The sequence below is a fragment of the Fundulus heteroclitus genome, chromosome 6, assembly GCF_011125445.2.
Source record: "Fundulus heteroclitus isolate FHET01 chromosome 6, MU-UCD_Fhet_4.1, whole genome shotgun sequence".
In the NCBI taxonomy this organism is placed as follows: Eukaryota; Metazoa; Chordata; class Actinopteri; order Cyprinodontiformes; family Fundulidae; genus Fundulus; species Fundulus heteroclitus.
The window spans coordinates 4,345,521-4,371,263 of record NC_046366.1 but is presented as its reverse complement, the minus strand read 5'-3'; the positions used below and the strand labels follow the sequence as shown (position 1 = coordinate 4,371,263).

Here is a 25,743-nt window from a genome sequence, read left to right as displayed (position 1 = left end):
TGTGTGTACAGTGATTTATTTATAGCCAAAAAGATGCCAATTAATTATATGAATATTGCAATAAACATCCTTCATTTCATTTAATTTATTGATTTCTAAAGCGCTTTAAAAAAAATATCCAAACAAAAAGACTAAAGCGCGTTACAATAAAATGATCAGAACGCTCAGAAATTGTAAAAAAAACCTGAATCCTTCCGTTAAAAAGTAATGTGCTAAGAAAAACTTTACTCCTATTTGAATGTATATTTTCTAATTTTCAGATAACAAACAGATGCATTTTAGCCAATTATATTCACAAAACGCATTGCCTAGTTATTGTAGATGCTGAACTTTTCTGTGGCAAGCAGCCATTCTACAGCCATATTAAATACATTTAGATATTATTGAAAAGCTTATTTATGTCACTGACTCTATTTACTTAAAGTGAAACACGTTAAAAGGTTAATTACACATACTGACTTTTCCTAGTCCTTAATTGTGTTGATTATGATGATTTTCTGCTTACAGTTTATGAAAACATGACATTTAAGATTACAATATTTCATTAGACACATAAAAGAAAAGCAGTTTTATTACAGTCATGTGGGCTTAATGAAAAGTATGTATAATATTTGCTTAAAGGTTGTTATTTTCTAAAGGTAGGGCCATCTTTTAATCTGACAAACAAATGTCCTAGAACCCATATTGTAATTTGTTGAATATGACCACCTATTATCCACAATGATTAGTGGTAGCCCACAGACCGAATGTTTTATCCAATTAGATTTTTCATTATCAAATTTATTGTAAACTAGTGGTTTGTTTCCTTAAACCAAAAGCAGTTTTGATTTTCAGGATCTTTGAATAGAAGTTAGTTTTGTGTCTCTGCTCTGTCTTCTCTAACCCCCAGTTGGTCGAGGCAGATGACCGTTCACACTGAACCTGGTTCTGCTGGAGGTTTTCCTCTCCGTTTTGACCAATCTGTATGATTTGATTGAATTTGACTTTGTAAAGTGCCTTGAGAAGAATTGGCACTATATAAATAAAATTTAATTTAATTAAAAAGGCTAATTAGAGCAATGTTGGAAAAATATTGTGACTGGCTTTCATTACAGACTGTGGTATTTACAAGCAGCTACGGTGCCCATTAAACTAATAAAGTATTATTTAAATGAACTAAGTATTAAATCAACTTTAAACAGTGACTCGAATAACAACCTTCTCCTTGCTATGTGTACATTTGCCAAGATGTGCTGTGAAAAATCAGTTTCTAAAACTCCATGCAGTCTCCATGCTGGAAAAATGTCCCCAAGCAGGCAAAGGTTGCTTGTACCTCAGGCCGGCCGAACAGGTATTTTTATCTTCCCTCTTTGTCTTTGTGTTGCAATCTTCATTTTGTTTTAGACGTTACTCAATTTTATTTAAACTGTCCAACAACAACAATAATAATAGTTAATAATAATAATAAAATAATAATAATAATAATAATACATTTGTGTATTTTTTTTTAACTTGATAGACAAATTATCTGGGTTTTATTCAACAACTAACGTTACTTTTATCTTTAGAATTGATTTTTAATCTTTGTACACTTGAACATTGGAGTGGCCTCAGAAGTGTTCCGCCTCTGATTCCAGGTCCCGCCGAGCCTGTCGCTGTTCTGCTGGGCTTGGGGTCAGGTCGGAGCGGAGCGGGAAGGTGAGGCCAGGCGGTGTGTTGGAAGTCGGGATCACGTGTGTCAGCGTCCGGGAAGAGAGCAGTCCAGCAGTGGGAGCCTCTCTGCCGCAGCGCTACGGCTCTCCTCCTCCAAGCAACACACTGGGACACATTTCTGCCGTAGCTTTTTTTTTTTTTTTTTTACATATGAGCGCCAGTCCGCCCTTCGGGACTCCATCGGGACTAAGAAGTGCGAAGACGGCACGGGAAGCCCCGTGTTAGCCAGAGGAGCGATGGTTTGGCCAAAATAAGCCCGACTTTCTGTCGCCAGAGAGGGAAACTTAAAACAAGTCCTGGTTTTCGGGAGTCCCACCGCCCCTCCGCTCTCCCCGTAGGATTTGATTCAAAGGCGAATCCAAGATGGCTGCTGATTCCGTGCAGGTAGGAAAAAGTTGACAACAGTTGCGAAAAGTGCGCAAAGCTGGCCGAGAGGCGCATTAAGAAGTTAGCGACGGGCCGTGTTTGATAAAAGCGGGTTTCTGTGCGGTTCCGCGGAGTTCTGCTGAGGCACAAGGCCGCCGACGGATCCCGGAGGACTGTCTGGGAGCTTTCCATGGATTGAGGCCTGGGAGAAACTCTTCTCCCAACTAACTTTATCATGTAAAGTCCAGGTCCCGATCAGGTGCTGCTGTTTTGTGGAACTTATCGTGTTTAATCGCGGAGCTCGCGTAAAAAAACGTTCACTAAACGTGGCGCTGCTTTAATTGACTAATAAACAGCAGCTAAAGGTTGAAATCAAGAGGCGAACGTCCTGCGTTTCTGCTGGAAACTCTCCAGTCTGGGGGGGTTCCCGCCTGGCAGCGTTTTCACATTTATACACCAGAACAGAGCAGAACCAGGATCACCCAGGCAGGACAGCCTGGAGCTCAGCGCAGAGTTAGCCTGAAACTTTAGAAACTGGTTCAACATGTCAGCAGCAGCTCTGCCGCTGCAGGCAGGACGTGAGCAGTTTAGCAGGAGGAACACCTCCCGGGTGGCAGCGCTGGAAACCTGTGGGGCCTCAGCCACTGCCATTAATGGGCTTTCATTAGAGTGACGTCAGCGGCGGACCCCCCCACCCCCTGATTCGGATCAGCACGTTCACACTACAGCAAGTCTTAAAACGACGTGTGTCAGGCACGTTAGTTTACATCAGTCCACGTTCACACTGCAGGGACATGCAACCCAATCCGTTTTTCTCGTGGCAGTGTGAACGGCCCAATTCCGATTTGTTCTGATCCGATTAGCGTTACTAACTGGGACGCGTGTTGGACAGTTTTCTGCAGTTTTCTGCTGTCTGAACTGTGTTGGCATTTTCTGATATGTGCGCATGCGGGTGGCTTTGCTGTGTTGAACCGTTCAGACAGCAGTATGATGGCGGTGGCATTTAACAGTAGTATGAACGGTCACCTCAGAAAATAATAAATCGGGATTGAGCATCAAGACATGCAGTGTGAACGAAGGATCGCGTATCGGGCTCAAACGCGAAGGAAGAGGAAAAACACAAAGTTCTAGGGTCTGTTTTCAGACCCCCCACCACCCCCCCACCACCCCAACATATGTGCTAGATCTAGTGTCATGAGTGTTTATTCTGTCACTGGTAAACCTTTAGCCAACGTTACTTTCCAATTTCCTGCCTTGCTCAGTGTTTGGGGATGAATGTGTGTTTAGTGTCTTGAAGTATCCGACCCAAAGGTTTCTGGGATGCAGGCACTTTTAAATATGAGATTCACCCTTCGGAGATCTCGCAACCTACTTCCCATCCATGGGCAGTTTTTGGGAAAAACTAACCTGTCCAGTACCGATTGTAGCCTCTGTCAGTTTCTCTTTAAAACCAGTATAAATGGCAGTAAAACAAGCTTTTTTTCCCCCCTGTTCAGTTATTGGTTGGTTTATTGTAACTAGACAGCAGACTTTCTGTCAGTGTAAAGCGGGACATACACTGGCCGCGTAACGTATGCGGCGAGGCTTACGGGCGTGTTTTTTTTTAAAGCGTAACGTTACACCAGTCGCTGCAATGTGCGCTCCGCCGCTGCAATCTTTCTGCACAGAGAAGAACTTTCGCCGCCTGGAAAGAGCACCAAGTAGAAGGTGCACCTTGGCCTTGGCTAGTCGAGGTGTTGCCAGAGGAAAGGCAGAGTGCTCAGCACTACCACCTACTGGCCAAACTGAGAATCAACTATAATTGTGGGATACTTTCGGGGAAGTGAACTTTGACACAGGACGTTGCTTTCCTGTTCATTCCACGCCGAACAGGAGCGTCTGAAATTAGGACTTCAATCTAATTTAGGCGTTGTATTAATGTACATTTATTGACTTTAAAATGAAAAGCTAACTTAAGCATAGGATGCGCGTTTGCTGCGCTTGCGCACTGGAACGCTTCTGGTGTATTTCCTCCTTAAGACCTCCTCATTAGTAATTCATATTTTTATCCTAACTATCTCACGCAGAGTAGAGAAGTCGCCGTTGCACAGGACTGCAGCTAAAACAGGATTTCACTATTAGTTGAAAACGTTTACAGGTTTTACTTTTTAATTGGTGTTCAGCTTTTATTAGCAATTAGACAAGTCGGCATCCCTTGTCTTTATCACCAACCGAGCTGGAGTCATCAGATGGATAAAACAGCAACTTTGCTGTAATACATTCAGCTCCCTGTTACTTGCTGATTCCCTTTGTCCTAGACGGCCATCATGCTTCCATAGAAAATGCTGTTGCCATTTCTACAAGCTTCTTCCAGCTCTTAATTCAGTTTTAAACATCTCCCTGGGACTGGAAATTGCTGACTGAATCTTCTCCACTCAGCGAGACCTCCAGTCCGAGGAGCGCTGCTGTGGCCTGGTGCTCATGTGAGGTGCTTTTTCCTGATCGGAAAACAATCAGATTTTCAATATTCAGTCCAACTAATCAGAGCGAGTCAATCATAATTACAGATTTTCTTTTTGGCGTATTCCTGCAGTGCTCCTGTAGGAATAATTAGGTTAGCTGCTTCCAGCACGAGAGCCAGAATAAAATTGATTGCTTTGAATCCTAATGATATGCGGTCAATGGTAAGCTTATTTGTTTTCAAATGAACTGGTTTGCAGTTTAGCTAATGTTAATTTTTCTCTACGGCAGTAAGGGCACACCTACTGACTCGTCTACTTGTTGTTCTGTTGGTTAAGATTCAGACAAATCTTGACCTTTGGCCCCAGCTTAGGGCATGTTTGATAAGCGCTCAAAGGGAATCTGGATAATTTCTGCATCCAGTGGATTTTTCTCTACTGGTTTCCAACCCATGAGGAATCAAGATCAACGTGAAACTAAATTTAAAGTGACCCCTGGAAGCCAGGAGGGAAATCCTCACCCCACCTAGCCTATGTAAGACCACCAGAATGGAAACTCTGGCTTCTGAAAATGATCACCAGCGCAGCTGAGAACAGATCAGGCGTGATTTTAGATTCAAGAAATAACACAGAACGTAGTCATGTCCTTTTCTAACCGGTAATAACTCATCAGTGCCTGACATCCTGACTGAATACTCAACCTACAACAGAAAACTGACTCTTAATAATAGATCAATAAAGAATTAAATCATACATCGACCTTTGCTTGTAGCAGTGGACTTAATAAATGATAGTATACATAATTAGAGCCCATCTCTTCAAGTCAATTCCCCCAATAATTGAAATATGAAGCGACTGGGAGGATGATTTTTCCCATTTAAAATGTGAAAGTTGACAGTCAGACATGTTTTTTTGCCAGTATTTGCTCAGCAATAGAGCATTTATTTCACATGTAGCAATGCCCGTCCAGAAGTTGCCAAAGGGCTTCATGCAGTGCATTGTGGGATTGAGGAGTAGGGCGGATACGGCCCTGAAAAACGTGAGTTTAAGAGACTATCAGGACGGCTTAACCATTAACAGCCAGCTGAAGACCTTTTATCTGAATGGAGGGCCTGCCCTATTCCCACATCACAAATCCAGCGATTGAGTCCAGAGTGGCAGCGGCATGATTGCTGATGGTAACGTGCCTCTTAGTAATGTTTCACATAGACTGAAGCCTTTCAGTCAGACAAGGGTTGCTGCCGCTCTGCTGTCTTGAGGACAAGTGGCCATAAAACGGTCTTTCAGTCCCACAGCACTGAGTGTTTCCTCAGCACAGGTGCTCCTTCCTCTGCTTTATCTGTCAGGTAAGCGCCACTGACCCTTGTTTTGTGTTTGGGGGGGGACACAAGCAAACTGCACAAGGCTTTGCTCAGAATCAGTGTTTTTTTCATTCACACAGTTATAGATAAATGATGAAAACAAATCAGTAACTAGGTTCAATACAACGTGCAAAGAAAGGAGCTCCTCCCATTGGCTCTCCTTTATAGAGACTTCCAATGTGCAGAAAGCTGCTTACAGTTTGGAGCAATAGTTTAGGACAGATGCTCAAACACATTTGACGATATACATATGATGTAATTTTTAAGTCGTGCCTTCCTTTTTTGGCTGGAGGTTTAAAGGATGGAGGGTGAGCAGGGCCTTTTTTTCCCCAGACGGAAATCATTCAGTTGTGGTCTAGATAAAGCAGAACTGGAGTGGTCTGAATTCCTCCCCTGTTCTGAGGTGCGTCTGAGAGCAACTCATTATGGAACGCCTCTTAAATCTAAAGGTGGTGCTTCTCACCCCGTCCCGCTCCTGGTCGCAGAGCGTTGTTATTCCACCCTGTTCGGCCATGTTTGTAGTCTGCTGGAGGACGGTGTAATGAATTGTGGGGGTTAACACACCCACCAAGCAAACATTTTTACTTCCACTGGTAGCTTCAGCATCCTTCAGCTTGGACTAGAAAATTAGTGTAGGCCACAAGTTCATGACATTTTTTAGCAGCTCCCCAGCAAATACTGTGAGGTAATTTAAAAAAAAAACGTAATAGAGAAACCGAAACAGAAAAAACTGAGCAGTGTGAAAAATATGATCCAAACAAAGAATAAAGATCTGCACCGCTCCTGGACGGACTACATCCACATTTTCTGCACTCCTACAGACTCCAAATACACAACAAAATGTATTTTAAAGGCTATAAAAGTGGATTTTATGTGAAATGTTCCCTTTAAAACAGAAAAACAACAACAACTACAACAATCAGTCAATATCAAGGCTATAATAATGCAGTCTATGGGCATTCATTTTAATACCCAGACTAAAGGAAAAATATAGAATAAACTCATGTTAGTTTTCAAGTAAAAGCTTGATCATTGTGCAGAATATTCAACTTCCTGTTGTTCTATTCCTTATAGTCACATTAGCTGATCTTAACTGGTTATTTAGTTGCTGCATCTGCTCAGCGAGGCTGTCTGCTGCTTAAAGCTAGAATCAGCGAGTTTTCCAGAAGTTTCCCCAAGTTCCTTTTTTAATAACTGCGCATGCACAAGACCGTCTTACCCGCTCTTCAGGGGGGTCGCATGAAAAAAATCTCCCAAATCCACCCTGGTCTTCTTTCTACTGAAGCCTTCCTCTTCTTCTCATACACATGAACGTGGTTCGCTTCATGCGACTCTCAGCCCTGTTCAGAATATACGGTGAGAGCAGCGGCGCTACCATTAACGGCTAACCGCTAACTTAGCCGCTAAGCTAACCGGATACATAAACACTAGAAGTGCGCATGCACAGCCAGCAAGCGGAAACTCAGAGGCAAAGAGCGCAGACACTGGTGTTACATGAGCGCATCAGAATGATTGGCATGTGGGACAACCAGTAGATAAGATGATACCCCCCAAATTAGAGGGACAGAGGGGGTTCAGTATAACGTCTATGGGTGAGAGCAGGAATAAAACTTTGACAAACTCATGCCCTTAGGACAGAACGGCATTAGTTAGAGTGTTTACAGGCCTGCAGCTTCCACAGAGAATTTTTTTTTTTTTCTGAATACATAATGTATTGACTACTGTCAGGATGGAAGGACCATTTCACCCAGTATAACAACAAGTGTTTCTGAACAGGATTACCAACTACAGCTTTAACAGGCAGGCCTCTCCCAGGCGCTACCCCAGTGAGAGCGATGGATGGCGCTCCTTTAGTTTCCACACAACTGTCGGTGTTTGTGGCAATCTACTTTTAACCAGCCGGATTTATCTCTTTTGCAAGAGAGGGGAAATAGCCGTAGTCGTCTTTTAACCTTAAAGGGGCAGAACTGCTGCTCTATGCCTTACCCAGCCCCGGGAAGCTCTGGTTACTCTGCATCTGTTCCAGGCATCTCAGTACAATAACTTTAACTACAGTCATAATGGTATGATGGTAGAAACTGTACGTGTCTTAGATCCTCTGGATATCATTAAGGCCAATATACAGGAAGACTGTATGTGCTCTGTTGTCGTTGTGTGATAGTAGTAACAGAAGTCAACTGCTCATTGGTCAGCCTCAGAGGCTTCACTGCCTCACCTTCAGATATGCCTGCTGTGACGCGTGAGAGCCGATCTTTAACAGAAGCTCAAACCGTGTAACGTTACATACAGTGCAATCTATTCTGAGATATGCTCGGAGCCACGCTTGTAGAATCTATGTTTATTACCGCAGATTTCTATTTTTGACCCGAGTAACGTACAAGGCCTGATTGCTGCGTAGTGAGATGGGCTGTATTTAGCTCAGATAGCGTAGCTTCTGCACAGAGAGGCTGAGGGAAAGCCTGGCCCTGTAAGCTCTGGGCTTGGATAGCGGCCCGAACCTTTCCATTGTCCTATTGTCTGAGCCAAGCTCACGTTGTTAACCTGCGTGAACTTGAGGTTCGGACCCAGTGTGGGCTTCTCACTGTCCAGTCCAAGTCATGTCCGAGGCCACCGAAGGCTTTTATTTTTCTAGGCATCGGCAGTCTTAGCCGGGGAAGAAATACGCTCGTCTTTTATTTATGTAGTTCCCATGCTTAGTTGTCTGGAAACTGCACCATTTCCTGTTAGTTTTTCTCGTCGTAGACGTAGATGGCGACGCTACAGTAGCTCCGTCCGTCACCTTTACGCTGTGTGTTTGGCCGTGGGAGGAAGTATTTGCTTCCAGTTCGTGCTTCACTTCTCTTTCAATCTATGAAGTCTCATGTTCCTGGTATGAGCTTTGTTTTTCTGCCGCTCATGAGTCAGTATGTTTGGGTTTCAGGAACATCATCGCACCTTCACATGACAACCGGCGTCTCTGGCATGCACGGCGTTGGTCGTCAAACCAGAGACGAGGCTTCTCATGTAAATGAGCCATGTGTCTCTGGGTTTGGAGGAAAATCTAGTTGGGTTTCCCAGTGAAATATAGGCCCTGTGTGTGCCTGAGCTGACGAAGGTCGGGCTTATCTGATTGGCCTTTCTTGTGTTTCCTTGCATTGTTGCGCAGTAAACTAGGATCGTTTGGGTGTCCACTGTTGTCCTCATGCCACGCTGAGCAAACACAGCTAAGAGTGCAAACAGATTTTGGCCTGGAGAGAGCAAATGAGAGAGACCCCCACGCCCCCTCCAACCAGTCATGACCTCTATTTTTACCCATGAGTCATCAGGGAGTCTTTTGACCAGATTATGCGCCAACTACACGTTCCTCAAGAAGGAGACACCTGTAAAGATTTTTTTCAAAGAAAACATCCAGACCCAGTGAAAACCTCATGCCAGCCCACTGCCACTCTCAGGAGCTGAGCACGTTTCTCATTATTTCAGTGGTACATAATAACACCCCTTCACCCCACAGTGCTCCTCCTGCACTCCGGTGTCTACCGGACACATTTATTTAAAATAATTTTATGCCTGGCATCCATTCTGAATTTCTGGAAATATTTAGGGGCTGATTGGTACACTGCAAAAATGAATCTAAAAATAAGCTAAATGTTCTTAATATTAGTGTATTTATCCTTGATTTGAGCAGGTAAATAAGATTATCTGCCAATGGAATGAGTATTTTGACCCCTAAAATAAGATAATTAGACATCCTGCACTTGAAATAAGATGATGGAGATGAATTGTTCCTATTTTAAGTGCAAAAATCTTATTCCATTGGCAAATAATGTTATTTAGCTGCTCAAATCAAGGACAAATACACTAATTTTAAGAACATTTTACTTATTTCTAGTTCTGTTTTTGCAGCGTAAATGTGACCGACCACAGCAAAGCCATGAACAAGTCTCCCTGGGTTACGACTTTTTGATTGTTGGCACTCTGCAAAGAAGACTAGAGAGAAAACAAGCCTCAAAGTTTCTCCAGAATTACCCCAAGCCACGGGGGGAAAAGTTGTTGATTTGAATTACTTTGCATATCTTGCGGCATCACCTCCCACTCCTTTAATCCCTGTCAGTAGAGGGTCCAAATCAACTCACAGCACTTTTTTTGTTCAAGTGAAGCTAATTTACAGCTCTGCATCACAATATTTGTGTTATATCTGTGCATTGAACAAACCTCTTCAACTGTCCAGAAAATGACAACACCAAATTTAATGGTAATACAAAATTGGTAAATGTCAAACAGTTGAAGTTTTTTTTTTTTTATCTTTGCATGTTTTTATGTCTGCAAGCTGCATCATTCACAATGGTGTTGTTACTTTTCAATTGCTCGTTCTGTTTTATTTTTTCTATAAAGGAACTTTTCAAAATGGTTTTACGGGCACTTGTTCAGATAACATTTGTCATTGCAATAAAAAATAATCTAATCTAATTTTCCAGGTTTAGCAGCAATCAATCATACAAAAGAAGAGAATGTGCATTTCTAGCTCAAAGACCAGAGTTTAGAGGTTGGCGACGTGCGTGTCTGCTGATAATACAGGAATAAATAGAGATGTTCACACCTGTACAGTATGTTTTTCATACTATTGAGCTAAGGCTACGGTTGAAACAGAAGGGGGAAAAAAAAATATATATATACATATATATATTTAAGTCTTGTTACATTAAAAACATTTAACAAAATAATCTGCCACTTAAATCATGTTGGATATTAAAAATGGAAGGTTGAATGATACACGGCTTTAATTTCAGTATAATAAATCATAATAGTTTTTTTTTAACTTCTCAAACTGATTCCCACGTTGTGCCGCTCTCTTTCTGCGGCTAAATAATCCATCCGTCCATCCTCGGGAGAAAGTTTGCATTTCAAGACTGTCTCAAGTGCACGGATGCACCCTGAGTCCAAAGCGTTCTTCGTCTTCCTCATTTCCAGTTACCGTCAGTTACAAACTAGGAATGCTCTCTATCCGCAGACGCTATTATTTACGCTGATTTCTCCTGATACAGAATCGAAGACACTCCAGTGTCCTGGTTAAAGTGTTCCCACAGCGCAGACGCTGTACAGCCGCGGTTGGGCTATTGCGCAATCCGTTAACGTTAATTCTCGCTCTTCTGCCGTAAGTCCAAAGCTTTCTTCATCGTCTTCGGTTAAGGGCAGCAGGAAACTATGAATATTCGCCCAAGTTATGCAGTCGCTTCATCAGTTTGTTCCGTTTCAGCTCTCCTGAGTGCCGCATCGGCGTCCTGGTCGCATGTAGAGCGCGGAGCAAACCAGTTCTGCTCTTGGAGATCCGTTCTGCTCGGTCCATCTTCTTCACACGTCACAGAAACTCAGTTTCTCTTTCAAACAAAGTGAAGTGGTTCTATAAGTAGCCATCTGCTCTCTTGAAGCACGGAGCCTATTGGCCGACACGCAATAACAAAATGCCACACAAAGGGGGGATTTTAAGCTGAAAATATCCTGTTTCTAAACACAAAGTTTACCATTTTAAAACCTTGAAAATGTAATTTAAACTATCATATTTAGCAATAAAACGAAAATCACACAAATTGTAGGTTTTTTCATGTGTTTCCCAGTTTGTGCTCTGCCGACTTGTTCCTAGTTTTGCTGTGGGGGGGTCAGATTTATTTACAAAGCAGGGAATATTCACAAAGGGTCTCCTATACTTTGAATACTCAGCAGGCTCCTTTAATTTGCACATGACTGCTTTTGTTTTTTAAAATTGTCCTCCTTGCAAGTGGAGAAGATGGGGCGTCTTCTTAAAGCTAGATGAGGGATGGTGTGCAGCAACAGGTGGGGGATGAGGGTCCTTTGTCACTCTGCTTTTCCCCAAACAGAGAAAACTGCGGTCACTCTGGGCCTTTTCGGGCATCTCATCTGTAGGATCAATATGATGGAACAATTCAGCCTTATTTAAATAGAAAACTTCAGCGGACATTGATACCAGTGGCGGGATCAAATGTTCAGTGCACAACACGTTTGATAGCATTTAAAGGAATTAGGCACACTTTCCTACCGGGCTGTGTTTAGTGTGATTGTCAACCGTTTCCTGTTTGAAAATAAGGCTCAGCATACCCAGGATCTGGCTCTAAGCCCCAGCAGTGCAGACTCACCGTAGCTGTACCAGCATGTCTTTCAATGAGATTTCTGCCAGGGAAAATGAAATGTAACAGCGTAAATGAGGAAGGAGAAATTTAAAGAGAGAAGTTTCTGTTCATGCACTGTAGGCCTTTTTTTTGTGTGTGTGTGTGTGTGTGTGTGTGGGGGGGGGTTCTTTCAGCATAACCTAGGTGAGAGTAGGGATGTGAAGATTAACATATTTTATCCAGATTCACATAGACCTGCTTGTAAAAAGCAGGAGCATTGCTTTAGAAGTCATTAGATGCTAGTTTTGGATCCAGTGTAGATGCATCAGATTTAACAATAATGCAATAACGCAAACTTTGAGTGTTCGTTGTCATAAAAGCTTTTGACTTATGGAAAGAAAATGTAATGCTGGTTCTGCCTGTGATCATTTGATGATGACAAAAAAAAAAGGTTTTTGCCCCGCTATCCAAATAAAGGGGGTGTTCCCACTTCCATGAGCACAGGTGTATAAAATCAAGCAGCTAGCCCAGCAGACTGTTTCTGCAAACATTTGTGAAAGAATGAGTCGCTCTCAGGTGCTCAGGGAATCCCAGCGTGCTTCTTTGGGACGTAGGAGCCCACCAGGGCACCAAGTCCAGACCTCTCCTAAGTAATCCACAGTCAGCTGTCAGTGGTATTATAAGGAAGTGGAAGTGATTGGGAAGGTTTCAGACAGGAAGTGGTAGGCCACATAAACTGAGCGGATGCTGAGGTGCTCAGAGGTCGGCTACTCTCTGCAGTCAGTGGTAGCAGACCTCCACGTTTCATCTGGCATTTAGATTAGCTCAAGAACAGTGCATAGAGAGCTTCATTGAACGGGTCTCCATGGCAGAGCAGCTGCATCCAAGCTAGCCTTGGGTTTGTATGAGATTCTGATGGTATATTAATAATAAAAAACATCACGGTTTTGTGGCGTCTGAGCATTATGATTACAGCTCCAAATGTGCTGTTTAAAAATGTCTGCATTTAAAAACAAACATTTATTTTTAAACTATTTAGAAAAGGTGAGATAATAATGTATATTTAAAATAACTGAATTTTTTCTAAATAAAAAAGTAAATTAAAAATAAATACAGTAATAATGTGTTGTCACAATCAACTTTAATTATTGGTGAAAGCTGTTTTTAGGTCAAAGGCGTCATGGTGAAATCACTCCCCTTTAGCGTTCACGTTCATTCTTATGATTTCTGGCAGCTAACGCAATTTAACTGTATCAATAACATAACAAAAACTTGTTTAGAAATCTAGAACAATAGTAAAGTTTGATAGGACAACTGTGTTTCCATAGCTTTAATCGCTAAGACAAATCGGATTCTACTTTGCGACTAAAGTTGTCTTTTTGTTGAAGTAATGCATCATGTCGGGAGTTTTTATAGTGTTTTAGCTTCCAAAGTGGTGTTTGATGTAGAGAAGAGTATCTATAAAGCGTTATTTGCACACAAACAACAGAAACCACAAGTATGAACGTGTGCAAACTTAACGCACATTCAGCCAATGAGCTGCTGAGCTGAAGCTACAGAGACACTGAAAGATAATCAGTATCCCTATACCTCAGGAACCGTAGGTGGGAGATTTTCTGAAACCGTGACTTTTATAGTGCGGTGCAGTGAAACCGGTAATCGGCCCATGCCCGATCCAAGCCAGGCCCGTATTAAGACAATATGGTGCCCCTGGGCACTATACCTCAAATATTGCATACGGATTGTTTTCACTGGCTCTGGATTTTTTTTACATGAAAAGGCATAAATCCATTCAAATAAATCATAATATAGGGCCAACGTTGCACTCTTTTTGTTTTTTTAAATCCAAAAACAGATATAAAAACAGAAATAAAAATAATTATACTTTCATTATGAATATAAATGGATAATTTAAATTCAGGCATTGTAAGTGAATACTGCATTTTTTTAAACCTTACATCTGTTTCATTGAATAGACTAGAAATGCTTTAATTGCCCCACAGTGGGGAAATCAGGGTGTGACAGAGACAACAAATAGAAATGAGACTCCACACTTACACACAAGAGAATGAGATTAAGATACGAAAAAAAAAGCTAAATTCACAGTTGGGCTGTACAGCAGAAAAGAGGTTCATCGGCAAGGGAAAATATTGGGCAATTATTAATAGATAATAAGGCATATTAAGATAAAAATGAAATGTTCAAGTTAAAAAAAGAAAATAAAAACAGCTGTCGATTTACAGAAGGATGTATTTTAGTCAAATGATCATTGTTGAACAAATTAACAAAAGGTTAAAAAGAAATCCACAGAACAGAACCCAACTCTCTTCTAAATTGACAGTTCTGATTAGTCTCTGCAGGTTTGTAGTGGAGTCTGCTCTTAAAGTTATTTTCCTTCTGCAGTGAAGGAGCTCTGCTTTGTTGTTCTCAAGATCTTTGAGTTAGACTTCAGGACAACGGGAAAAACGCACAATGTACCCGCCTGCACCCCTCTCTGTTTTCACATAGTGGTATGGTCCTGTATAGTCAGATGATTTGCCACATGATCGCTACGTTGACCAATCATAACAAAGAGAAAAGGTGGGGGATGAGCAGATAGCTCAGCTAAGTTACTGCTGTTTGTAGCTCAGTCTATACCAGCTGGTTGCTGCGCTGTTTCCTTTAAGTGTAAAGCGTCCCCACACTATTAAAACCTTTAGGCTCTTTCTCTGCGTCACCACCTTTCTCCATAGGGAATAACCGCACCTGGCCTCCAATGGGTTGGCTGAATTTTAGTAATTTAGGTCGAGGGCTTCAACATACCAAGACATTTTGGCCAACACCGTGCTTCCATCTTTTTGGGAACAGTTGGGAGATGGTCCCTTTCTCTTCCAGCAGGACTGCCCCACAGCACAAAGCCAGGTCCATAAAGACACAGATCAGAGAGTTTGGTGTGGACGACACTGAGTGGAACAGAGTCCCGACTTTAACTCCATTAGAACACCTTTGTGATGAACTAGAGCCGAGACAGAGAGCCAGACCTTCTAGTCCAACATCAGTGTCTGATCTCACGAATGCATTTTAGGAAGAATGGTCAAAAATACTATAAACACTCCAGAGCCTTGTGGACAGCCTTCCCAGAAGATCTGAAGCTGTCGTAGTTGCAAAAGGGGCAACAATGCAATGCTGAACCCTATGAATTAGGAAACTTAAATTCAAACTGGAGTGAAGGCGGGTGAGCGAATACTTTGGCAATATAGTGTGTATTTTAAAAAAACTAACACCACAAATTCCCCACAGCGCTGTGTAACCTGGACGTTTCTAATAGGTTGTATCTTTGTAGATCATATAGTGCAAAGAACTGATAGAGTAACTTGTGATACCATTTAAGATGGATTCATGGTCTAATGGTGTGTCTGCAGTGTTAAGAAGGGGCTTATTGTTGGCTGTTTTTTTTTTTTTTGTACTTGCGAGCTTGCTACCTGCCTTGTCCATGTCTTTGATCCTCTTATTGCAGCTTCACCTGTCTTACATGATTCCCAGAGAGAGTAACCCTGGGTTGACTCATCCAGTTGACCAGCTCCATCGTACTACTTGAGCTCCGTCTTCAATGTTAGGCTTAGTTTCGTCAAAGTTCATTAAGAAAACCTGGAAAGGTATCAGGGCCCCTGGAAATTCTCCAGCTCATCCCCGGTTGTGATTATGGTTTACATTGAGGGCTTAAAGCCGTTACTCAGGGTGATGTAATTTGCACTGACAACACACCCAGGCTCTATGCTGTGCAATGTGGTAATACCTCTCAGTGTTGTTGCACTGAGATCTCAGGGTGTCTCCTCCATCCACACATGTTCTCTGGGGGAAGGGCAGCAGAAGAGTGCCAGTGATATTCTTCAACTGGTGTTAATTTTAAACCCGGTTCTCGCCCCGGAGCGAGATTAGGTCCCATTCTGGGCTGCTCTGACCTCACAGAGCGAGAAGCTAAGAGGGATTTGGCTGTCTCTGCTCAGACGGTTTATCGTCCCTGTTTATGTCAATGGGAGGACTGTGGCAGAGAGTTGGAGCCAGGCAGACAACAGCAGAGTGCCGCTGCCTCGGCCGGCTGCGGTGGAGCCCGGCACATTGTGGCAGTGACTCCGTGATGACCGTTTAGCTGGTCAGCAGAAGATGCGTGGACTTGTTTGTTCAACTGATATGGAGATGGATTTGGCTGAAGCTGACGAAGTTGCGGTAAGGAAGAAGTTAGTAATGCTGAAGAATACATTTTCCAGAGGTATTCTCCTTAGCCAGTTGTCATTCTCCAGAGCAGGTTGAGTACATGCAAACAGTTTTTGTGTGGCGCACATTTCAAAGGCTTTTGTGTATTATTGGTTTAGGCAACTAATAAGACCTTTGGTGGACATAGTACAATATACAATAATGTCATTACATGTCATGAAGCCTTTTCATAAAAAATGAAATGTATATCAGCTATTGAAATTAGCTGATATATATTTCATATATATTTGCTATTGGTTTTACCGGGAAAATAAATTTTCCCAGGTAAAACCAGGGAATTGAAAGGTTGACTGCTGTAATAAGTGTTTCAGGAACTGGATTGTGGATTGTAATTCAGAGTCGCTGTGCATTCATGGTGACCTCTAAAACTGTGGCATTCAGGAAGTGACTACTAATCCTTCTTAAGTTAAGGTGATGGTTTTAAAGATGCAGGTCACTGGTGACTGACGGTAGCAGTGAAAACGGGGTGTATTGAGGCTAGCTCAAGTTCAAAACTCCACTATGTTGGAGTGAGGCCAAAGCACTCAGGCTGAGCTAACAGAACTAAATGGTTGGGCCTCATGTTCGGTCAGAAGACTTTTTTACTGGCGCTGGCATTAGGTTTTTCTGTAGCCACTCAACCTTCAGCTGAAAGATTTGGATAAGTATGGTATTTAGAGGCTAGTTGTACAACTGACAGAGCTTGATGATCCAAAATTAAGGGACCTTCTCCAAATATGGTTTACTGGAATAACATTGGTAGTGCAGAATGAGTCAGTACCATGCAAATGAGGAGCTGTTTGTTTTTGAAACCTTTGCTTTAATCACGTCTACCATTTAAAACGGTTAAAACTTAATGAGAAGACAAGCATTAACTTGTGAAGGTGCTATGACTAATAACTAGTGATTACATAAAGTAATTTGCTATCTGCACAATAACAGCAGTCTGCAAGTGCAGCAGTTACAATTACACATTTGTTGATATTGTTATAGAAATTACTTGTTGTGAAACAATATTGCTATATGCTATTAATTCGCTAAAACGCAACTTTGTTCTTTTTAAAGAACAATCACTTGAAATTATTAAAAGAATATAAATGAAATGTATTCAAATATTCCCGGATAAAATGTCCGGGCCTGGTATGTAACTTAAAAATGCTAAAAAATAAATAAATAAAACATTACACCCCATTTCATGGCGCAGATGTTTGAGAGCAACATAGACATTTCAGCAAAGCTCTTGAACATCAGTCTTGCTGTAAACCTTGTAGACATCATAAGCTAACGTAGCTATCATTAGCTTGATGAACAACCCAGTGATGGAGCTCTGTCTGGGCTTCCCCTTTGAGCTGCACTAGTTGCATTTTTTTATAGCTGTAAAAAACAAATGTTATTGCTGATGACATGGTAATTCAATGTTTGAGGTCTATATCAATATGTCTATCTTGTCTGTCTAATCTACCCATCCCAGCTTGGCAACAAAGTAGACAATAGCCCCATTTACACTACCCTTTTGAAACCGTGCCGAGAATGGTCCGAGCTTGGTAACTGAGATAACTATAGAGTGTAAATGGAACGCAACTGAACTGCACTGTGCCAGACACAACTGAACCGTGCTAAATCTAGACCAGTTCGAGGTACGGCCCAGTTTTTCAGTAGCTCGGTTCTCTGATAACAAAAACCCTGTTAACACTACCCATTTTTAACAGTGCCGAGACCGGTCCCTCCTTTAATCCTAGAGAGCAGTAGTACCGTAGATCGTCACTAGGAGGTGAGGAGGAACCAAGGAACAGAGATAGCGTGATTTGTAAACGGTCATCAGAACCAAGCTCGGCTTGGTTAACTGATCCAAGCTCGGTCCGAGCTCGGCACAGATCTGTTTAACAAGGGTAGTGTAAATGGGGCTATAGAGCGCATGAGCAGACCGCGTCATCTCCTTACAGTCAGCTGACTAAACAGTTCTTTAAGCACAACAAAAATAAGGGAGACTTTAAATAAAACCGAAAAATCTATAATAAAACGTGTACAACTGATGAAAGCAACAGTTGATAAGCCTCCGTAATCATGAAATTTCAGACATTCATAAAAATACTAGCTTCCCTACCGTGCCTCACAATTTCCAGAGATGATTCTGCTTAGCAGTGTGATGAACCTCATTATCTGTCGTTGTTTCCTGCGTCTGTAAATCCTTATTAGACGTTTGTTTGTCTTATCCACTTACAAAAGCTGACTCTGTCAAGTAAAATTACCAAAAGTTGCCGTCTTCTCCTGACTCTCCACAAACAACGAAATATCACAATTATAACCGAACATAACTTCCTGAATGTTAAGGCCGCCAGCATTTTTTTTTCGCTTGTTTCCCTCCTAGAGAACACTAGTACCGTAGATCGTCACTAGGAGGCGAGGAACTGTGCTAGGGTGATGTGTAAATGGTCTTAAGAACCAAGCCCGGCACACTTAACTGATCCAAGCTCGGTCCGAACTCTGCTTTTAATGAGCATAATGGTGGTACGTGCTAAGCTAACAGTATGACATGGATGTTTAAGAGCAACATAGAAAGGTCAGTAAAGCTCTTGAATGTGCATCAGAAGAGTTATATACCTCTTGGACTACATAAGCTAACACTAGCAGTTATTAGCTTGACGAACAGCCAAGTGACGAGGCTCTGTCCGGGCTCCCGTTTCGAGCTACACAATCCTAAAAGCTCTCGTGACCAGCACAGTCAGCAAGCTGTCTGCCTCAGTTAAACAGTGATAGCAGTGGTTTCACAAATGCCTGACGCTAAAGGTAGGCTGTTCATTTCAATGCAACCTTACCTTGAAGTTAGCAAGAAGCGATGGTGTTGCCCAAAAGTTTGGGACGTCAAAAAGCCTTAGCTGATACATAAAGCAGCGTGGGGGAGTGGCCATGATACTGCAATTGCACACGCCCTGAGGGATTTGACCTCCATTTTTTGACCTCCATTTAAAAAAAACCTTATGGTGCCGGAACGGTACGTAGACTCTTAGAGGTTTTGCAACTAGGGACATACCGCTATGGAAATTTAGGCCCATGTTGATATCCAACGTTATTATTGCAGTTATGTTTGATATCCCATATTTACCGATGTGTGTATGTATGTGTATATAATTTAAAAAATTTCTACTAAATTATTGAATGTGGGTTATAGTCTAGACTTACACGCTGCTATTCATGTGTCTTCTTTCAACACAGTGAAAAACGACCACACTGCTGACATTGCGTCTCTGCTTCATTTAAAACCCCTACAATCCTGGCTGCAGTGTATTAGTCACTGTCTCATGGCCAAAAAACAAAACAAAACTGATGTTAATGCCGATATTTGGTGCATCACTATTTGAAACTTTGACTTTTTCTTATTGCTGTATATCGTGAAGCTGGTAACCGGTCCATGCCTAGTAGCAGGAAACCTCTAGACAGCATAAGTCAACACTAGCGCTGCAACGATTAGTCGACGTAATCAACAATGTTGGTAATGAAAAAAATTGTTGACACAAAATTTCATTCATCGAAGCGTTTAAAAATATAAACATTGCTGCATCTCTCAAAATTTCACTCTCAGTGGTAGACGGCTTAAATCATGCAGTTCACTAAGGCGGCTTCAAGGGACAGTGTAGCATCAGTTCCCCTGTGGACAAAGAGCAACCTAACGCATGACTGCTGCTCCAAGCAGAGAGCACAAAAAGTTAGCTAAGTTTTCTAAATGACACTTTCTTTGGTACAAAATAACTTTTATATTGATTTTAGGTGAGACTGTAGCTGTGTAAAGCTGAAATATCTGCTTGGTTTATCAAGATATGGCTTAATTGTTATTTTTTTGCATTATATCTGTTCCAGCTGCGCTTTCGGGTGAGCGGGCAATCATGCTGCTCTGACTGTTTTGAATCTACCGCTGAAAATCAGTCAGATGATATCTAACTAGGGCTGTACGATTTTGCCAGAAATCAAAATTGAAATATATTTCAACCACAATTTTGATTACGATTTAATTTTGACTTTTGTCTGCATTAACTACAAGCAACAAAAATGCCCTGTAGATAAAAATTTTTGTAAACTAGGACTATTGAAAACAAGAAATTTAACAGTTTTTATTAATCAGAATATTATTATTATTCAAGAGAATAGCTTTTAATTAAGTTGGACATCAATCCTTGTTGAACATGATGTGCAACTAACAAGCAAGTCTATGTATTAAACAGTTTTACCTGTACTTAATGCTATGGTGAGATTCCTGAAAGTTTCTGGTAAAAAGTATTCAATTAAATTTTAGTGAATGGTATTGATTACATAAATTCTAAAACAAATAATAATGCATCTCTCTTCCTTTCCAAGTGGATGCAAACTCACCTTAAACATATTACGGACACCTAAATGACATGTCTTATCCTTTTAATAGTTGCATAGCCAAAAATTGCAGGCCTCTGCTATTTGGAGATTGCGATTTTTAAAATTGCGATAATATTGCAAATGTAATTAATTGTCCAGCCATCTAACAGTTAACACTTTTTTTCAGTGTTTCATGTGTCACTGAGATTAATGGTTGAGATTAATGTGAAGCCACATAACAGGATAGTTTTACTTAACTTTAATGTCTAACCGGAGCTGTGGCGGATATATAGGGAAATTAATAATTTGCTCATCATCTTTTATTTTTTTAGTCAATACTTGGCTCAAGAGCGAATCATCAGAATTGACAAAGACTCCTGGATAAGTGTCGAAACATTTTCAGAAACAACTGAATGAAAGTCCTGTTGCCTTCGATTTAAGCCTGTTTGGTTAATGATGCGATCATTAACCATTGAAAGCTTCTTTTCCATTTTTAAATTGCTTAAAATTCCATAAAATGTGTAAGATCTTGTCAAAAGCAGCTTTGTTCAACCATAGTGTGTTATCATGTAAATGCAAAAAACAAATTTTGACAACCTCCCGAGAGTTTTGGCTCCCTGGTAGGTAGAGAAACACAGACGTAAGTCTCCTCCCTTCCTGACCTCCTCTAAATGACATTCCACGGGTTTCCTTGTCTCCTAATTCCACCCTCTTCCTCGCCTTTTCTTCACCAGGGGGATGCCAGGGCCCAACTGGTGGCAGAGCGACTCGGTCTTGGACAGAACCTTGACCTGTCTGACACCATGGTCCAGCAGAAGCTGGAGGAGATCAAGGAGCAGATCCGCCGTGAGATCCGGAAGGAGTTAAAGATCAAAGAGGGGGCAGAGAACCTGCGCAAGGTAATCCCCCAAAAGATTAATTGAACTTGACTGCAAAATAGTAGCAAACTTGGATTTTTGTTAGTCTTGTTTCAGTGCTTTGTTTTGATTCCATCAAATTTAATGAATTAACACCTTTTTTTTTTTTTAAGAAAAAAACCTACGTTTGTCGTGGTTGCATGGAGAATTTAGTTTTTAAAAATCTTTATGGTCCATTTTTTTTCACGTCTCTTCAGGTCACCACAGACAAGAAGAGCCTGGCTTATGTGGACAATATGCTAAAGAAATCTAACAAGAAGGTGGAAGAGCTTCACCAGGAACTACAAGAACTAAATGCTCACATTGTGGTCAAAGATCCAGAAGAACTTTCAGGTAATTGGAGCTGGCCAGCTGCATGGATTTCATTATGCAAGTTACACCAATTAGAGATCTGTGGCCAGTTCCCATCCCTGGCTTTAGTAAAGCTTTGACCAGCTCATTTCTGATGTAGAACTAGAATCGGAAAAAAGCACTTATTTTCCCAAAGATATTCATTGACCTGTCCAGATAACTGAAATCAGGTGTTCCCATCACTTCCATGGCCAATTCAATTCAATTTTATTTATATAGCGCCAAATCATGAAACATGTCATCTCGAGGCACTTTACAAAGTGCCTTGAGATGACACAGGTGTTTGAAATCAAGCACCAGGCTGCAGACTGTTTCTACAAACATTTGTGAAAGAATGGGTCGCTATTAGGATCTCAGAGATTCTCAGCACGGTTCTGTGATTGGATGCCACCTGTGCAACACATCTAGACAAGAAATGCTCCTAACAGGGCAGTCCTCAAATGACGTCAAATTAGTAAATCTAGAAGCATGCGTCACAGCCGTCTTGTGGTCATACAAACAGAGCAGTAACGCTTTAATAGTTTACTTGTATGAGTCAAATAGTGACCAGATCTGTCCTGAATATCACCTCAGCAGAAATATTATGGCAACAACAAAATACAGCTGTGTTGGTATCTGCCGGAGCGACTCTCCATATGATGATGGTGACAATAGGGATTTTTTTCCACTAATTTTCCAAAACCCTGAAGGATTTCAGAGAAATGTCAGTGTTGGATAGGAGCTTGTAACCAAGAGAACTTTACTGAGGAATCTGACCAAAGGCACCTATATGTGCTCTCTACATTTCCTGGGTGGTAAGGAGCCAAGACTGAATGTCCAGACTTAACCAGTGACTGCAGTGTCTGTGCAGGTAGGCTACGTTTATTTGGCTTTTTCTCAGCAGAATGAAAACTTCATATGATCCATGAGGGCTGTTCATGTGAGCTTCAGTGTTGCATAGTCCGCTTATTATAAGTCACTTTGGGCTGGTTTTGCTCTAAACTCACTTGTAACATTTGTGTGTCGGCGGTTGAGTTTTCTTGGGTTTCATTTTGGATGTGAAGTCACTGTTTTGGATCGGCTTTTTTCCGATTGTATACCTTTTTCTGGTTTTCGCGCCGAGAAACAAGACATATTAGCGGGGCTCTGAGTGTCTGATTACAGGAGGACTGACTTTGCAACTTTATTCTTTGCATTAATAGAAGCCCTATAATAATTTAAAATCTAGGCCTGTAATAGACATATATTTTTTCTCAGAATCAGCTGTAATTCAGCGCAAATTCAGTGGATTTGTTCCGTGCGTTTGATCTGTTGTGAGGGAGGAGAGGACAGCCACTCCTACCTTTCTACTAATACTGCTTTCTGTAAATTCCCTCTGTGATTATTAAAGTATTTCTGATTCTGATTTTCGCTCATTCTGAGGCTTCTACATTTCAACCAACATTTAAGCTGTTCTATGCTGGGTTTCTTGATTACAGCACGTTTAAATGAAGATCCTGGGACGTCTTCATCTTCCAAAACGATTGGTATTGCGGTTGTTGCCATTCTAATTTGCACTCTTTGTCTGACCAGCTGGGAAACTGGGCGGTCTGCAGACAAATGTGACGTCATTTGAGGAATGCCCCATGATTGGTGTTGTAACAAAGTGGAATGGTTTGGGAACAACAGCAGCTTAGCCACAGAGCAGTAGACCACATAAAGCGGTCCAGGGGCAGCAGAAGCTGATGTGCATGGTTCACAGGGGTTGCCAACTCTCTGCAGAGTCAATCGCTGCAAACCTCCAATCTTCATGTGGCCTTCAGATTAGCCCAGAGTAGTGGATAAAGAGATTCATGGACTAAGCAGCTGCAGCCAAGCCACACATCACCAAGTGCAATGCAAAGGTCAGATGCAGTGATGTAAAGCACGCCGCACTGGACTCTAGAGCCGTGGAGGTGCGTTCTCTGGGTTGATGAAGCGTTCTTCTTCATTTGGTAATCTGATGGATGAGTCTGGGTTTGGTGCTTAACAGGAGAACAGTACTAATCTGACTGCATTGTGCCGAGTGTAAAGTTTGGTGGAGGAACTCTGAATGCCTCTGCAGACCAAGAAATTTTGGACAACTCCATGCTCCCAACTTGGTGGGAACAGTTTGGACATGGTCCCTTCCTCCTCCATCAGAACTGCACCAGAGCACAAAGCAAGGTCCACAGAGACACGGATGAGATAAATTGGTGTGGAACTGGTCTGCACAAAGTTCTGACCTCAACCTGACACAACACCTTTGGGATGAATTAGAGCAGAATCTAGCAGGCCTTCTTGTCCTACATCAGTGTCTGACCTCAGAAATGTGCTTCTGGAAGAATGGTAAAAAGAATCCCATAAACAATCCTAAACCTTGTGGACAGCCTTCCCAGTAGAGTTGAAGCTGTTCTATCTTTAAAGGATGGACCGACTGAATCTCTATGGTTTAAGGTTGGGATGATGCTTAAATTCAAATGCGAGTGAAGGGAGGCGAGTGAATACTTTAGGCAATATAGTGTATAAGAGCAGCATTCACAGCCTCCCTGCTGTGAGTGCTTATTAATGATTTATATTGGAAGAAGAGGCGACGTCACACCTTGGGTGAGACAACGGTGCCATTTAAACAGGGATTACTATTCTAAAAGACAAACTTATGTTTTAAGCTTTTACTTTCTCACCCTATATTAGTACGTTAGCATGTTAGAAGTGCAGCTAACATTACTAAAATAGCTATTTCTGTGTTTATCCATAGATAGGACATAGAATGCAAATAACCTTTATTGCCCCATATTGGGGAAATTCAGGTGTCCCAGCAGCAAAGTGAAAGGCAAATAGAGCATGCAAAAGTAAAAATAATAAATAGATAAAATCTCGAGAATAAGAGTCTGTGCAGCAAACAGAACTAAAATAATGTAGTTATTATAATGGATTACTCAATAAAAGAAGTGAGCAAGTAGGGTGTTTTTTTTAATATAAAATGTGTAAAACATGTATTTTATAATTATGCGTAACAACACCAGCAAACTAGAAGAATGAAAAAACTGTGCAGTAACAGCAGGTTAGTAAATACCTCGTGGGAGCAGTGATGGCTGCAAAGTCTACCAGCTGCTGGGAGGAAGGATCTACGATAACACCTTAACCTTTGTGCACAAAGGGTGCAGCAGTCTGTCACTGGACGGGTTCTCCAGCTCTGCACCAGCTTCATGCATGGGGTGGAAGACGGCGTTGAACAGTGATGTTACTTCTGCCAGAGTTCTTCTGTCTCGCACCACCCGCTCTGGGTTGAGGGACCATCCTAGGGCTGATCTGGCCCTCCTGGTGAGGGTATCTAAGCCCAAACTCTCAGCTGTAGATAAACTGCTGCGTCTCCACAGATAACATCGTAGAAGATAGCTGATGCCACCACAGAGACAAAGGTCTTCAGGGGCCATAATGTAGATCCTTACCTTAACTAATGCTTTGTAAATAAGGCAGCCAGCATTTCCCAATCCAGCAAGTTCCATGACACATGGGTTGAAAACTAAAAGGACTTTCTCTCTCTCAGCGCAGATCTTTTGAATAGCTTCGGCAGTCTTTGTGCTTCCTTTATTTTTGTTTTTCAGGGTGTCTGTGGATTCTTTAAAAGTCTTGAGTTTTAAAATTTAAATTTAAGGCCTTAAAAAGTTTTAAATTTATAGAAATATCATGTTCAAGGCTTATATATATTTTTTAGAGGTCTTAAATTCCTTATGCCCATTTAACGCTACCTCGAATGCACAATACAATACTCCCGCAGCTCTGAATGTGCTTTTATTGAATGTATTTACAACTAAAACACGCACCCAGCCAATCAGTTTTCATGTTATTGTTTAGTCCCTATGATTTAACTTGACGGTCCATGTGCAGAAAGAGAAAGCCATGTCTTGCATCCGTCTGCGTGGTGCTTCTTGAAGCACTGACTCCTGCTGCAGTCCACTCT

General features: G+C 41.6%; 1 protein-coding gene across 1 annotated transcript in view; it reads left to right on the top strand.

The window, feature by feature from the left end:
* Positions 1-25,743, top strand: part of pkn2 (protein kinase N2) — a gene marked incomplete in the record, with an annotated part of 130,037 nt that overhangs the window by 72,253 nt on the left and 32,041 nt on the right. Inside the window, 3 exon segments of the mRNA XM_036137897.1 lie at positions 1,821-2,076; positions 21,270-21,434; positions 21,650-21,785. Of these exon segments, the coding sequence (XP_035993790.1) occupies positions 2,056-2,076; positions 21,270-21,434; positions 21,650-21,785 (322 nt within the window).